The sequence below is a fragment of the Crassostrea angulata genome, chromosome 1, assembly GCF_025612915.1.
Source record: "Crassostrea angulata isolate pt1a10 chromosome 1, ASM2561291v2, whole genome shotgun sequence".
NCBI classification, from domain to species: Eukaryota; Metazoa; Mollusca; class Bivalvia; order Ostreida; family Ostreidae; genus Magallana; species Magallana angulata.
In genome coordinates this window covers 1778578-1792530 of record NC_069111.1, presented here as the reverse complement: position 1 = coordinate 1792530, position 13953 = coordinate 1778578, and the positions used below count along the sequence as shown (strand labels likewise).

Below are 13953 nucleotides of genomic sequence, written 5' to 3'. Positions count from 1 at the left end.
GATTTATGTCTTTTGGGATAAATTAAGTCCAAGAAACATTCAGAATAATGTTGAAAATCATTAAAAATTATAATGCATAGGCAATGAACTTTTGATATACAATGTTAGAAAATATTGCTAAGACATCAAATTCATTAAATACTGCGGATTTCTTATTTGTCAGACTGCAAGAAATTATGATCATCTTAATTAAAGGTCAGTGGTGTATTCCAGCCTCAAACTCGGATCGTAAGCATTCATATATTGCGTATAAGGACTATGCATGTAAGAGATGATAAATAAATGACAAGTTGAGTTTCTTATCTTTTTTATTTATTTATTAAAGCCAATACTCAAACTAAAACAGACATTCCTTGCTACACCCTATCACAATGTTTCAGACAATGTTGGCAATGATCAACGTAGTAAACCATAATGGGCTGTTTTAATGGCTCCCACATCTCTAGCTTTAACTTCACAGATTGCAACCATCACATTTACACGTGTAACAGTTAAGCTAAGTCATTTAATAGGAGATGTAAATACTGGACATGCATTTATCATTTACGCAACAGTCTAAACTGGTTCTTATCAGTAAATTGGTCAAATGGAGGACCAGCCATCACAGGCTTTTATAGTTGTGTACAACCTTGTAAGTTATACAATTTTTGAAATATCTCACATTTTAAAAAAAAAAATACAATTGATTGTGAATTTAGAATTTGCGAACAGTTTCCATCTTTCATGATATGGTCTAAAATAGTGGGTGGGGGGTTAAGTTTATATTTAAAAGATTTTAAATAGTTAACTACACCAGATCTTCTCAATATACACATATACACAAACATATACAAACATATTAAAAGTTATAAACTTACTCAAGTACTAACTGAACAACATTTGAGGGGGTATTAAAATCTTTAAGAAGTCATACAGTCAATGATACATCATATAACTTGTTCACTCCAAGAACAAACACACATACATATATATCTACAATGAACTCATCAAACTTGGAAAAAAAATCAATTACATCACCTTGAAAACCCAGACCACATTGATTCTTTGTTACAGACATTATGGCCCTTTAAACTTAAAACATGATGGCCCTTTAACCTTAAAGTCAATCAAAGTAAATATAAGTTTATCTACTGACATAATGTAATTTTCAAATCAAACAATTAGTTATTGGGGCTTCATAATTTTTGACATTCCACTTTATTCACATTTCAAAGTATTATTTAATTCTAAATTTAGTTACATCCAAGGAAATATTCATATCATGATTGATAAGAGTCTAAATTATTGCAACATATGAGCACCTTTAAAAAAACGAACAAACGAACAGATTTAAATCAAGTTGCTAACAAATATTGGCTAAAGGTCTATCATTTCTACATAACAGATCCCCTACTGGTCTGGGGTGAATGCCTTATTTGTATTATTACACCAAAAAGCCTCCACTTTATATAGTATTTTATACCAGTACTGTCATTTACATTATTTTAAATAATATTAAACAAGTTTTGTTATGCATCTGTGGACCCTATGATAAGTCCAAATGCAGAATGAATTTGCAAATCAACCCAGAAACTGTGTGGATCAAAAAAAGAACTTGGTAGGTGTCTCATCTAAATAAAAAGAAAAAAATTGACTTGAAATGAGGTCATACTTTAGATGACAGTGCTGGTAGTTGGATGTTGCCATTGTTACATCACAGTACTTTGATTATTATAACCCCCAAGAAAAACAGAGCAATGGAAAGACTTAATTACAGGATGTATGGAATCGAAAATACTATATAACAGTTCATAGATACAATATCAGACAAACCAAAAACAGTGACAATTGTAACAGGTTTATATTACTCTATTATAACAGGTGCCCCTCAACGGGTGCTTGGGAATGTCACACACTTCCACAGAGAATACACTCAATTCTCTACATCTGCAGTATACTGAGGAATCATCTTATTTCATGAGGGTCAATGTTTGTGAATAGACTGGTTGTGGACATAATTTTGCACCTGAATGTCCTAGAAAACAAACTTCCAAGTAAATCAAAACTTGTACAAAGTAAGTGTGGATGTGAATTCACTGATAAGTGGCATCCACAATTTTCGCGAACATTGAGCAACCATGAACAGTGCTGATTTCCCAGTATCTCCATTATATACACTACCTAGCTATACTTGAGTTTATACATCATCTATACATGGACAGAATTATGCCTGTGACACACTCACACATTCACTTAAGCCTCATGCCTTATCTTCACATACATACATCTCTACCAAAGGTTCCAACAGTTTACTCTCAATAAGAACAGAATGAATATTCTACCATTAGTTTATCATCCACGTTATTGTTTCACGCATTTTATGGCTATGTTGATACTTGTTGATTACCAATTTTGATGTATTTCACGGTTAAGCAAAAACATGACACCTTTTTTTATGTCTAATAATTCGTGCTTTTGACAAAATACACAAAAATTGATGGCCATAAACATTGATAAATCCATAGTGAGTTTGAGATTGATATAATGTGTGGGTAGTTACAAGTATACAGAGAACCCGATCCTTCGTATATAAATACAGGTATATATATATTCACCATCCATACATATTGAATACAAGAGTGAAGTACATGTATCAGAGTAACAGGATTGTCAACAAAAAATGATCTAGCACTACACACAGCTATATCTCGGGCTACAAGCACAGCTCACCATATAACTCTGTCCCTGTATTGGCAACAACAAACAGCACTTGGCCAATGATAAGTGTTTTAACAGTAAGTACAGAGAACTGAATCGTACTACAATGTACAATAATCAGGATACATTCAAGATATACAGTACAATATACAATACTGTATGTAAACCTGCAACACATGCTACATTTTGTGGTAGTTTATTAGAAGCATACCGCTAATGTACACAAACGATCAAGCTACGTTTATTCTCAACATCTCAGACCAGATAGTAACACCCTCATCAAGGGGAGACAATCCTCCTGTAATAACAACCTTACAGATACAGATCAAATACTTGGGTAACAAATGGTTCAAACACACAAGTCTTATGTATTGTTAGTTAACTGCTGGTACAGCAAGTGAAGTAGTATTTTAGCATTACATTGGCTGTAAAAATACTGAGACTGGACAATCACATATAACACTGTAACAGATCAACTTCTAATCACATTTCATCACTCCTCTGCCAGATTTCCTTCCATCACAGCACGAGTCAGCTTTCCTCTAATTAAAACTCAATGTGAGATTTTAAGTTTGGCTCCTTCAGCTGGAGTAGTTGTATTCAATGAGGTAGTCTGGGTAAGCTTGACTGCTGTCAAATATAACAAACACCTTTGGATTGTGGATATTATCCACGCACGAGTCATAACACTTCCCGTATGGGTCGTTGACGGGGTCGAGGGGCGGGGGCTTCCTGTAGGTGCTACTTCCTCCAGTGAACCTCCCTACAAGTACTTTTGCCATAAACATTTTGTGGAGTGTTTTCTCCCCTGATTCTGCTGGACGATGATGAAAAGGCTTTGGCGGAAAGTGTTGAATTGAGTGCAGAGCATGAAGCTTCCTTGTATAAACAGAGCTCCCTAAAGGATCTATGGATGTTGAAGAATCTTGTTGAGAAGGCCCAGGGTTCATTTGCTGAGAAGGCCCAGGGTTAATTTGTTGGGAAGGCCCAGGGTTCATTGCTTGTGATGGCCCAGGGTTCATCTGTTGTGAAGGCCCAGGGTTCATTTGTTGTGATGGCCCAGGGTTCATTTGCTGAGAAGACCCAGGGTTCATTGCTTGTGAAGGCCCAGGGTTCATTTGCTGAGAAGTCCCAGGATTCATTTGTTGAGAAGGTCCAAGGTTCATTGCTTGTGATGGCCCAGGGTTCATCTGTTGTGAAGGCCCAGGGTTCATTTGCTGAGAAGGCCCAGGGTTCATTTGTTGTAAAGGCCCAGGGTTCATCTGTTGTGAATGCCCAGGGTTTATTTGTTGAGAAGGCCCAGGGTTCATTTGTTGAGAAGGCCCAGGGTTCATTGCTTGTGATGGCCCAGGGTTTATTGCTTGTGATGGCCCAGGGTTCAGCTGCTGTGAAGGCCCAGGGTTCATTTGCTGAGAAGGTCCAGGGTTCATTTGTTGAGATGGCCCAGGGTTCATCTGCTGAGAAGGTCCAGGATTTGTTGTTGAATTTTGCATTGAGTTTGGCTGGTTCTGGACATCTGAGGAGACACCCGCTATGGTTTGCAGAGACTGGGGCTGCATGAACCCACTGGAATACTTCCGGCTGGCAAATGCACTCTGACTTCCATTTTGAAACAAATTCTGATTGGTCAGAATGTTCGGAGAGCTGCTGGAACTTGAGGCATTCTGAAAAGGCTGAATGCTTGGACCACTGAACTGATTTGGTCCTCCATTCTGTATATTATTGCTTGAGGAATTGGAATTAGATGAAGCATCCTGGGCAGTTCCTGTGGACAAAACCTGACCAGGAAACAGTTTATCATTCAGACTTGACGAATGGCCACTGTGCATAGCAAGGGCAGTCGCCAGTCTTCTAGTGTTACACTTAGACAGGTTTGTCAGATTTGGGTCAGTAGGCAGTGCGGCATTGTGCGTAAACTTTGAAAACCCTGACCCTCCAGCAGCAGAGCTTGAAGAAGCAGCAGGTGCCCCATTACTGCCGTCACCCGCAGTTCCGTAAAGCCTTCGCCTGCTAAATATGCTGGACGGGACGACAATCTGATTGGGCAGGGACACAAAGGAGAAGTGGGTGGAGTTCTGGAAGGGGACCATGCCCATCTGGAGCAGCGTGCCATGCATCATCTGAAAACTGCGGCGACGGTCTGCCTTGTCTGTGTACTGGTGAGAGTAGGAGGAATGGGCAGCAAAGTAGGAACCTGTAACAAAGAGCACCTGTCAATCACAGCTGTCAATCACAAACTTGTGTGGTTGGTGGATAGGCTACACGGTATGGATGGTTGAGATTATACAGTTCACCAGTATTTTGAGCAAGGTTTTCAATTGCGAGATAATGTTTCTGTTGATTGTGGTTTAAAATGTGGATTTAAAAAAGTATTTGAATTTTTGATTTTTTTCATGCAAGTCTTATTCGAATGTCAAAATATACAAAATGTCAAACCAGGATAAATCTTTTCCAAAGTGCTAGGAAGCAAAGATTTATTTGGAAAATACGGTACATAAATTTAATGATACAAAGGATAATTAAGAGGTCCAAAATCCGCTTAAAATCTCTATCATTTCAGTTGCTGAGTAAACAAATAATGAGACAAAAATTCTTGCAAGTTATTTTGGTTAATGAACCTTGAAAACAGTTTTTCAATACAATAACTAAACTGTATCTCAAATCAAAGATGGCTGAACTAAGAAAACATTTAATACAATAATTAATTGCATGAAAAATGATTTTGATTCATGGTCAAGTTACTTATTAATGAATTAATATGAAAAATCTCATTGAACTAAGGTATCTCACCATGACCATAGACGGTGCCATTTTTGCCGCAGACTCGCCAGTCAAAGCCCTTCCTACAGATGGCTTCCAGCACCGAGGCGTGCGTCCCGTGGAACAGGTATTTCTCCACTACCGCTAGGCCATCATTTTCATGTATCATCTCAGTCCTTTTACTGATAAACAAAAAAACAGAAATCTTTAGGTTATCTTACTGACAAACGTAAAAACAGATAGAGTTGGACAGGCACTCTTACATCATTTAAGAATTCTTTAAGGAACATTAGTAATTTAGATTCAAGATTCTCATTGTAGTGTTCGCTCTTCTTTTCTTTGATATGTATCTGAATTAAATGTGATAAAAATGGCCGCAATTGTTGAATCAAAATTTTTCAAAAACTTTGCCAAAGGAAAGACACACAGTCTAAGCCAGCCCTTCATATCAAATTCGAACTCCCATAAAGTGAAGCGCTATTGCTTTACTTCTCGACCTCTCTCAGTAGGCTTCATCTACTTACACAGTGAAGTACTTCCACTGTATGGGGTTCTGAATGCGACTAATCTTTACAATATCTGCCTGAGGGAAATGAAGAGTCTCGTAGAACTTGGAACACACTTCTATGTATTCTGGAGAGTCTGGAACCAAGTCCACCATCACATAGCCCTGTAAAGGTAACTGTTACACATCACTACACTAGTCTATTTATAGCCCTGTAAAGTAACTGTTACACATCAGTATAATAGTCGATTTATAGCCCTGTAAAGGTAACTGTTACACATCAGTACACTAGTCTATTTATAAATGCAACCACAATATATTTCTTATCATTATATACAAAAATTTCATTTATGAATCTTCACACTCAAAATTAAATGTGGGTTAAATAGGCTTTAAAGCTTCAATCCCCCGCCCCCAAATTTTTATACAAAAAAATGACAAAACAAATGTCATAAATGCATTGTTATAAATACAGTATACTGGAAATCCTCATAGATATTTACTTAACTTACTTACAAAAAAAAAAAAAAAAATTTCTCTGAAAAACATATCCACAGGAAATAATGACTGTATCAGATATAAACAACATGCAGAAATATTCAGGACAATAGATACATGTAGAAACATTTTTGTCATAACTGTCATTTCATTAACATTAAGACGAATCAATTTTCGTGGATTAAGAAAAATCCAGTGTTGAAGATATTTAAATTTGTGGAGTTTTTCTTTTGATGTCATTTCTAATAATTTTTCATTTCTGATAAATGTTTCATTTTATAGATTCATTCACAATAAAATCCTGGAAAATTGTTGATTGAGGAATATTGATGAAACTAGAAATAATATCAATTCATTTCTTCTAGTAATGTTAACCCAGAGTAAATAATATCCATTTATTTCATTTAACAATGTTAATCCGGAGTCCATTAGCCATCTGCAGAGATCCATACGATCTGGAGCACTGACCTGTCTTGGATCCATATAATCCCAATGTATCGGCCAGTCGGTTGGGTTTTTACGACTGTCCTCGGACTTCTCCTCCCAGTTGCTGGTCCTGTTGTCTGGTTCCTGGTCCTCCAGTGCCGTGTCATCGGAGGTCTTCTTGGCGATCATATTGGCGATGTACTCGATGTAGTCATCGTCTAGTTTAGTCTCAAGGATCTCTACAACCATGCTGGGTAACGACTGCTTTAGTTCACCTACACACAGAAAGAGAATTTAACCCACCTACACAGACAAAGAATTTAACTCATACATACAGAAAGAGAATATAACCCACCTACACAGACAAAGAATTTAACTCATACACACAGAAAGAGAATTTAACCCACCTACACAAACAAAGAATTTAACTCATACATACAGAAAGAAAATTTAACCCACCTACACAGACAAAGAATTTAACTCATACATACAGAAAGAGAATTTAACCCACCTATACAGACAAAGAATTTAACTCATACATACAGAAAGAGAATTTAACCCACCTATACAGACAAAGAATTTAACTCATACATACAGAAGGAAAATTGAACTTGCTTACACTAGAGAATTTAATTCACCTACACACAGATTTTACTTTTAAGCTCACATATGCTCAGATAAAGACTTTATATTACCATCACAAAGAGAGAGACTTTATATATCTACACAGACAGAGAATTTATTTCATCTACACAGATTCTGATTCACCTATACAGAGAGACTTCTCAGTTAATCAAGGCTGTCAGAACAATGCAGAATGAGGTACAATATCAACATGCCAACAATCATCTTCACTAACCAATTGTTTGATTTGTATCCCCTCATCACCACCTATATCAGCCAGGGCGGAGTTGAGGGGATTTAAATTGAACACTAGGCTAGTAAAGATATCCATGCGAGCAGAAATACTAAAAAAAAATTATGTAGTTATTAAAAACTATGTACATGTGAACTGACACATGTTTTGTTAACATTCAAAACTTAAATCTTCCTGATACTATTTATGATATTTTACAGTTTGTTACTATTTATAGATTTATACATTTTCCTTTTCCTATTAATAGCTGTTGTTTTTGTTGTACTCACTCATTGGATAATAACTGTCACAACCTCCCTGAACACAAAACAATGATTTCTGTAAAAAAAAAAAAAATACACAAAAAAGATACAGTAATGCTCACATGAATCATGATACCAAAACACATAACTGAGACCTACAGTGTATTATTCAGCATTTTAAATAATACCTTCACCTTAAGTGTATTATTTTGGCGTGTACGGTATTTGGCAGAAATTAGTTTTTTAACAAGTTGGCATGGATTTGAATACGCATATTCCTGAATGTGACTAATTTCATATATATGTGCATGTCATTTAGCACTGTACTTGATTTGGCGGAAGCCGCATTCCGCCAAAAACGCTAAATAGAATACACAGCCAAATGTAGTACGTTTACAGTATTACTGTACATAAAAACAAATAAACTTCTCCTTTATGCACAAATTTTACATAAAATCAGACACCGTTTATTCGAAATGCTTCAATCTCTATAAATTTTCTTTACTGGTACATGAATTAATTTGTAAAGTATTAAAAGCTTGTTATTATTGTTAAGATAATTTTGAAATCAAAGTTAACTTCTGTATACAGGATTGTTTTTGCCCTGCAGATTTTTTTTTGGTCCATCTACACTTGCAAAGTGTTTTCTCCCTCCCCCCATATTTGAATTCACCCTGACAATAGAATAAATGATTGATACTCTACCTAACACAATTTTGAATTTGCCATATTAAATTTGTCTGCTGACAACAAGGACAAAAATAAAACAGGGGGCGAATATTTCACTGTATATAGTGCTCATTGAGTTCCCTTTTTTTTTTTTTGGTAAAATAAACTCCGATATTATGTGTCAGTGACAGTCTGGACAACTGATTCTGTACCTTGGTTTTGCCGGTCAGAACAAGTTTGACTTGTTCCTCCAGACAGAAAGCACAGGTGGGATGTCCCTGGATACACCTGGATATCCGGAACCCCAGCAGTGAGATGTTACAGCTGGTGCATTTCTCTGACCCCCAGCTACTACAGGAAGGCTGGGGAGAGGTAGGGTGACTGGCGGCACTGAACCCAGGGTCACTGGCTTGTCGGAAGCAACTCTGCTTCTTTGGAGGCAGGTGCTTGGTGGAGGTCTCTATGGATATACTTAGAGAGCGACCCGTGATAACGTGGGTAGCAGGAGGTCCCCCCTGGGCCCCAGCGGACAGGTTTTGGTTGCTATCACAACCATTATTGTTCGTGTAGGAACTAGAGCCCGATTCTGACAGGAAATCCAAGTCCAACGCCTTCCATGCTTCACTGTCGAATAAATCTGTCTCTTTTTTAACCTTCTTGGCATTGAACGAATCATCCGTGGAGGAGGATAGAGACCGTTTACAGGACTGTTTGTTGTCGCTGTCTGAGGAGAAGTCGACCGGAATGTCGCCGACGCTGGTATTAGGGGGAATGACCGTGGGAACAGGCACAGAGCCCAAAACAGACAGATCAGTGGCAGACAGACTGGGCCCAGGCATTAAAGAGCTCTCAAACAGATCCATCTTCTTGTGGTACGGATCAAGGGTTTTAGAATCAGAATTATCACAGTTAGAGGGTACACAGAGGTTGTCTGACTTGGACAGTAGTTTGACGTTTGAGGAAAACGACTCTTTAAAGAAGTTTGTAAAGGTATTAGCAGTCTGCTCTGCAATGATCATGGTAGGGCTGCTAGAATCCAAATCAAGATCTGTGTCATCACCGGAGCACTTTTTTGACGACAGATTGAGAGGTGTGGCCACGGCTGATGAACTGTCCTCGTCATCACAATCATCAAGAGATAGGTCCACCTGAACCTCGCGACGCAAGCTCTGACAGGAGTGGACCGACTTGGATCCTGCCACACCCCCTGTCCCCATCTCTAGCCTTTGGACTGGCTTGACCGTTGTCTCCGCGACAATAATTACATCTAAATCCTCGTTCTTTTCCTCCCGGAGAATTTCAACATCACTGTCACTCTCATCTAAAAGAAATCAATACAACATTAAAATGTGCAATACTTATACTATGGTATGTGAATATGCGAAAGTTCAATAAAAAAAAAAAAAAAAAAAAAATCTACCCTAGCATGCAAGTGTCAAGTGACCTACAGTACGCTGTTCTTATATCACTCAATATATTCAATATCATAAATAATAAAATAAAAATCTGTATGGTGTTCTAGGTTTTGCTTCATAGAAATTTTGTCTTAAAAGGTTCGGTGTTCAAGACTAAATAACCTAAATATGATTATCAATATGAACTTCAGTCTTGTTTTGATGTCAACATCAGCACTTATAAACTGCTCCTAGCTTTAAAAGAACCACTGGCTTTTCCTATCAGATGTTTTATCTTGGCAGATATTTCAACTCATTACAGCTGCAAAAGTAACTGATATGATTTAAAGCATGCATTTCTATGTAATGTTGAACACAAATATTTGTTGTGGTTCAATATTCATGGATTTCTTAATTTACATCTTCAACAAATAATTAAATTTAGTGATAATTAATTTTTTTTTTAATTATTCATTAGACAACAAAATTATTTTTCAACGAACCTGTCAAAAACTAGCAACTTGGCCCCTTCAAATTTATATGTTTCCACAATACAAGTGATAAATACACAGGGCCCTTTTTAAGCACCCTGCTTCGTGAACTTTTCCATCTTAAGCCCCCCCCCCCCTCCACAACACCCTCTATTCCAATGTAAGTCATACACAACACAGTTTTCCTTTTTTATGCCATACAAAATTCAATACATGTACCACTTTACTTCTTTCTTCCTTCCCCATAATATAAAAAGATACATATTTATCCAATATATCATCCGTGCTCTTTTAAAGATACTCCACATCCACTATATATATAATGAGTCCCCCCCCCCCTATTTTTTTAGTATGTAAACTTTTTCATTCACATAAGTTCTCGTTTGCATGGCCCAAACCCCACCTACATTGTAAATCATTAAATGTGTAATTCATTGATTAGTTTATTTACTAAGTAACAGATCCTCTACTAAGCACCCCGTCCCCTTCTAGTTACCTATCAGTTAGTGATAGGCTCTAAGGCTTGGTGTATTTTTACAATGTATAACATACATGGATCAGTGCTCTTTTCCTTTGTATAAATTTTACTATAAGCATGTCATTCCAAATCTAAACATTTGGTATTTTATTACAACATACATCCCCAGGTTTGAAGGCAGACATGACAATTGCTCTCACAGTACCAAACATCACATGTGATCATATTTAATTATAAAATTAAATGTCTGTACATGTATTACTTTGATCACCTGCTGCGGTAGACTTATTTAGAATTTGTTTACTGAAAATAATTACGTGTTTAATGATATTATTTTCCTCTTTGAGCCTCAATATAAACACAGTTAATCTGTGAACACTGTACAAGAAGCCCAACATCAGAACCCATTTTAACAACAGCTTGGACTGTGGGTAGTTGCTTTAAACAGCAATGTGACGTAGGCCTGTTTATTTCATTACTAGCTCCTCAGATATGGCGCTTTGAAATCAAAAAGATTTGTCTGGTTTTTGAGCTAAGACTATGCAATCAGTGTATATTATGCAGATTTATGCTTGAAACCAGCGTCATCTTTAACTTGTTCCTAGACAAGAAATAGATTATTACATCCTACTAAAAGTCCACGGTCTTGTTAAAATGGTTCTCTCTTTTCATTTTCGTTATTTTTCCTTTCAAATTTCTGTGGCATTACTAGTACACCTACACGCCTTGACCTGGAGTTTATAACATTCATAAACTAGGCAACAGTACCATTCACAAATAAAACATGCATCACTGTAAACAGGAAAACAAAATAAGCTCATTCAATACAGTACATTATGTTATCTTAGGTACAGCTTAGTGTCTACGCTCTCTCTCTCTCTCTCTCTCTCTCTCTCTCTCTCTCTCTCTCTCTCTCTCTCTCTCTCAAGAACTGAGATTTTATTTGGATTGGATTATGCTTTTGTACTAGTTTGTTTCAAAGTTCAAAAATTAATTTTCCTTTCACTGATTCCCTTTGACATTGATCCAACAAATAACTGCTATATAACTGAAGTTTGCTTTCACTTTCACTTTCTTTACCGTTATCTTGGCACATGTGGGAAATTACTCAATTTCAAAATTTCTATTAACTTTTTTCCTTATAAATCTAATTATTACACAGAATCAATATGGTACTATTACCTAGAACTATTTATTTTTTAAAATATTTTATATATTTTTCTTCCTACCAACCCCCAAGTAGTTTTATTTTTAAGTGCTTTTTACACTGTGTGATAATGCCATGATAAAAAAAAATTATCATATTCTATTGATAACTTTTATCAGACAAGACCAATAAAAAAAGGTAAATTAAAATAATAATTGACATTTTTGTGACGGTGGTGTTTATCACCCAACCCCGGGTGTATTTTTCATGTTAACTGCATGGACACACAGAGATGACTTAAGACAAGGTCTGATTGTGCCTGGAAATTTCCATCATTTCCTCGTGTTCCTGGTTAAATTGTTCATCAGGATAACCTTCAAGTGATAGGAGTGCCATGAGTTTGCTAAAACATCAGCTTTTATTTACAGACCATATCAAATTGCGATCAGTGTCAAGTCTACATTTCCATTTTTCCTTTTTCATTCAAATTAGGATATTTTTATACATGGAAATTCAAAGACAAGAAACCAAAAATTAATCACTAAATCAATAGAAGTATACAGTACAAGAGTTTAGTGTCTATTTCAACGAAAACTTGTGTTTAGGCCCATCTTATTCAATGTGGCTGGCCCACTCCCAAAAATTGTATTCTTAACTTCGATCACAACTGCATTTATGACTCGGACCAGGGGGTCCAAGAAAGATCTGTCAGATGTGAAATTTCAAATGAAAAACACAAACCAAAAACTGTACAGTGTCTACGGAAGATCTAGAACAACACAACCGTCAATACCGCCCCAATCCCCTTAGATCCACCTAAATTGATCTTCCCAACTTGTAAACATTGAAGAATCCAATGGCGTACTTATGAAATTTTGCTTAATTTGAAGACGGAATCCTCGCCCTTTTCTTTATATAAACCTACCGTCCGAGGCAATGACGATTGCTAAACTCTCCGATGTCGCCATCTTCTGAGGAAACCCCTCGGGAATGGCCGTATTTTATCAGTAATGCCCCATTCTTTTCCACACCAATACACTCAGAATGAAGAAGGATAAAACCGGAAGTTATTGTGAATGAAGTCACGTGGTTGGATCAGGAATTTTTGTGCGTGGATCTAGAGTTTTAGAATGTAATATAATATTTTCCAAGAATAACTTTTGCAATTATTGACGTGGTATATACAGTTTCTCAGTTTTCATCATACAGCAGTTAAAGTGATTGTGGATCTACCAGCGAATGGTACGGAGCGAAAAACTTGAATGTCTGGTGTAGACCTGTGTTCACTCCAGTAATGTTCCAATTTCTAACTCCCTTTGTATAAATAGATATAGCACAATAAAACACATACACATGTTATAAACACTGCATGAGTGAAACCTCATCCTTTAATATATTGAGGGTGGATTTTCATGCGCGGAACCAGAAAATTTTTCCAGGATGGCGGGGTCAGACGGCTATTTGAGTTTACCGGGAGGAGGGGGGTCCGAGGCATATTTTGGGTAATTTAAAAAAATTCAATTTTGCAGAAGGGGGGGGGAGGACACCCCCCCCCCCCCCTAGTTCCGCGCATGAATTTTTTTGTTTGTTTGTGGGGTGTTTTTTTTGCTCAATTAAATCACATCAAACATCCATCATATTTTTTTGGGGGGGGGGGGGTGTACTGTCATTTTCCATGCCTCAATCTATATCACTGTAAGTCGTCCAAAGGCAAAGCAGAACCCCTTTTTAAGGATATATTTTCTTAAAGCACACAGACGTACATATAA

At 36.9% G+C, this 13953-nt stretch overlaps 1 protein-coding gene across 1 annotated transcript; it reads right to left on the bottom strand.

Annotated features, from left to right (window-relative positions):
- Positions 1-290: 290 nt before the first annotated feature.
- LOC128180463 (uncharacterized) lies at positions 291-13268 on the bottom strand. Its single transcript, XM_052848591.1, has 7 exons — positions 13110-13268; positions 8887-9995; positions 8033-8081; positions 6929-7161; positions 5982-6127; positions 5488-5639; positions 291-4891 (listed from the first exon to the last, which is right to left on the bottom strand). The coding sequence occupies exons 1-7, from the start codon at positions 13150-13152 to the stop codon at positions 3279-3281; spliced, it is 3345 nt and encodes a 1114-aa protein (XP_052704551.1). The 5' UTR covers positions 13153-13268; the 3' UTR covers positions 291-3278.
- Between the last annotated feature and the right edge of the window lie 685 nt (positions 13269-13953).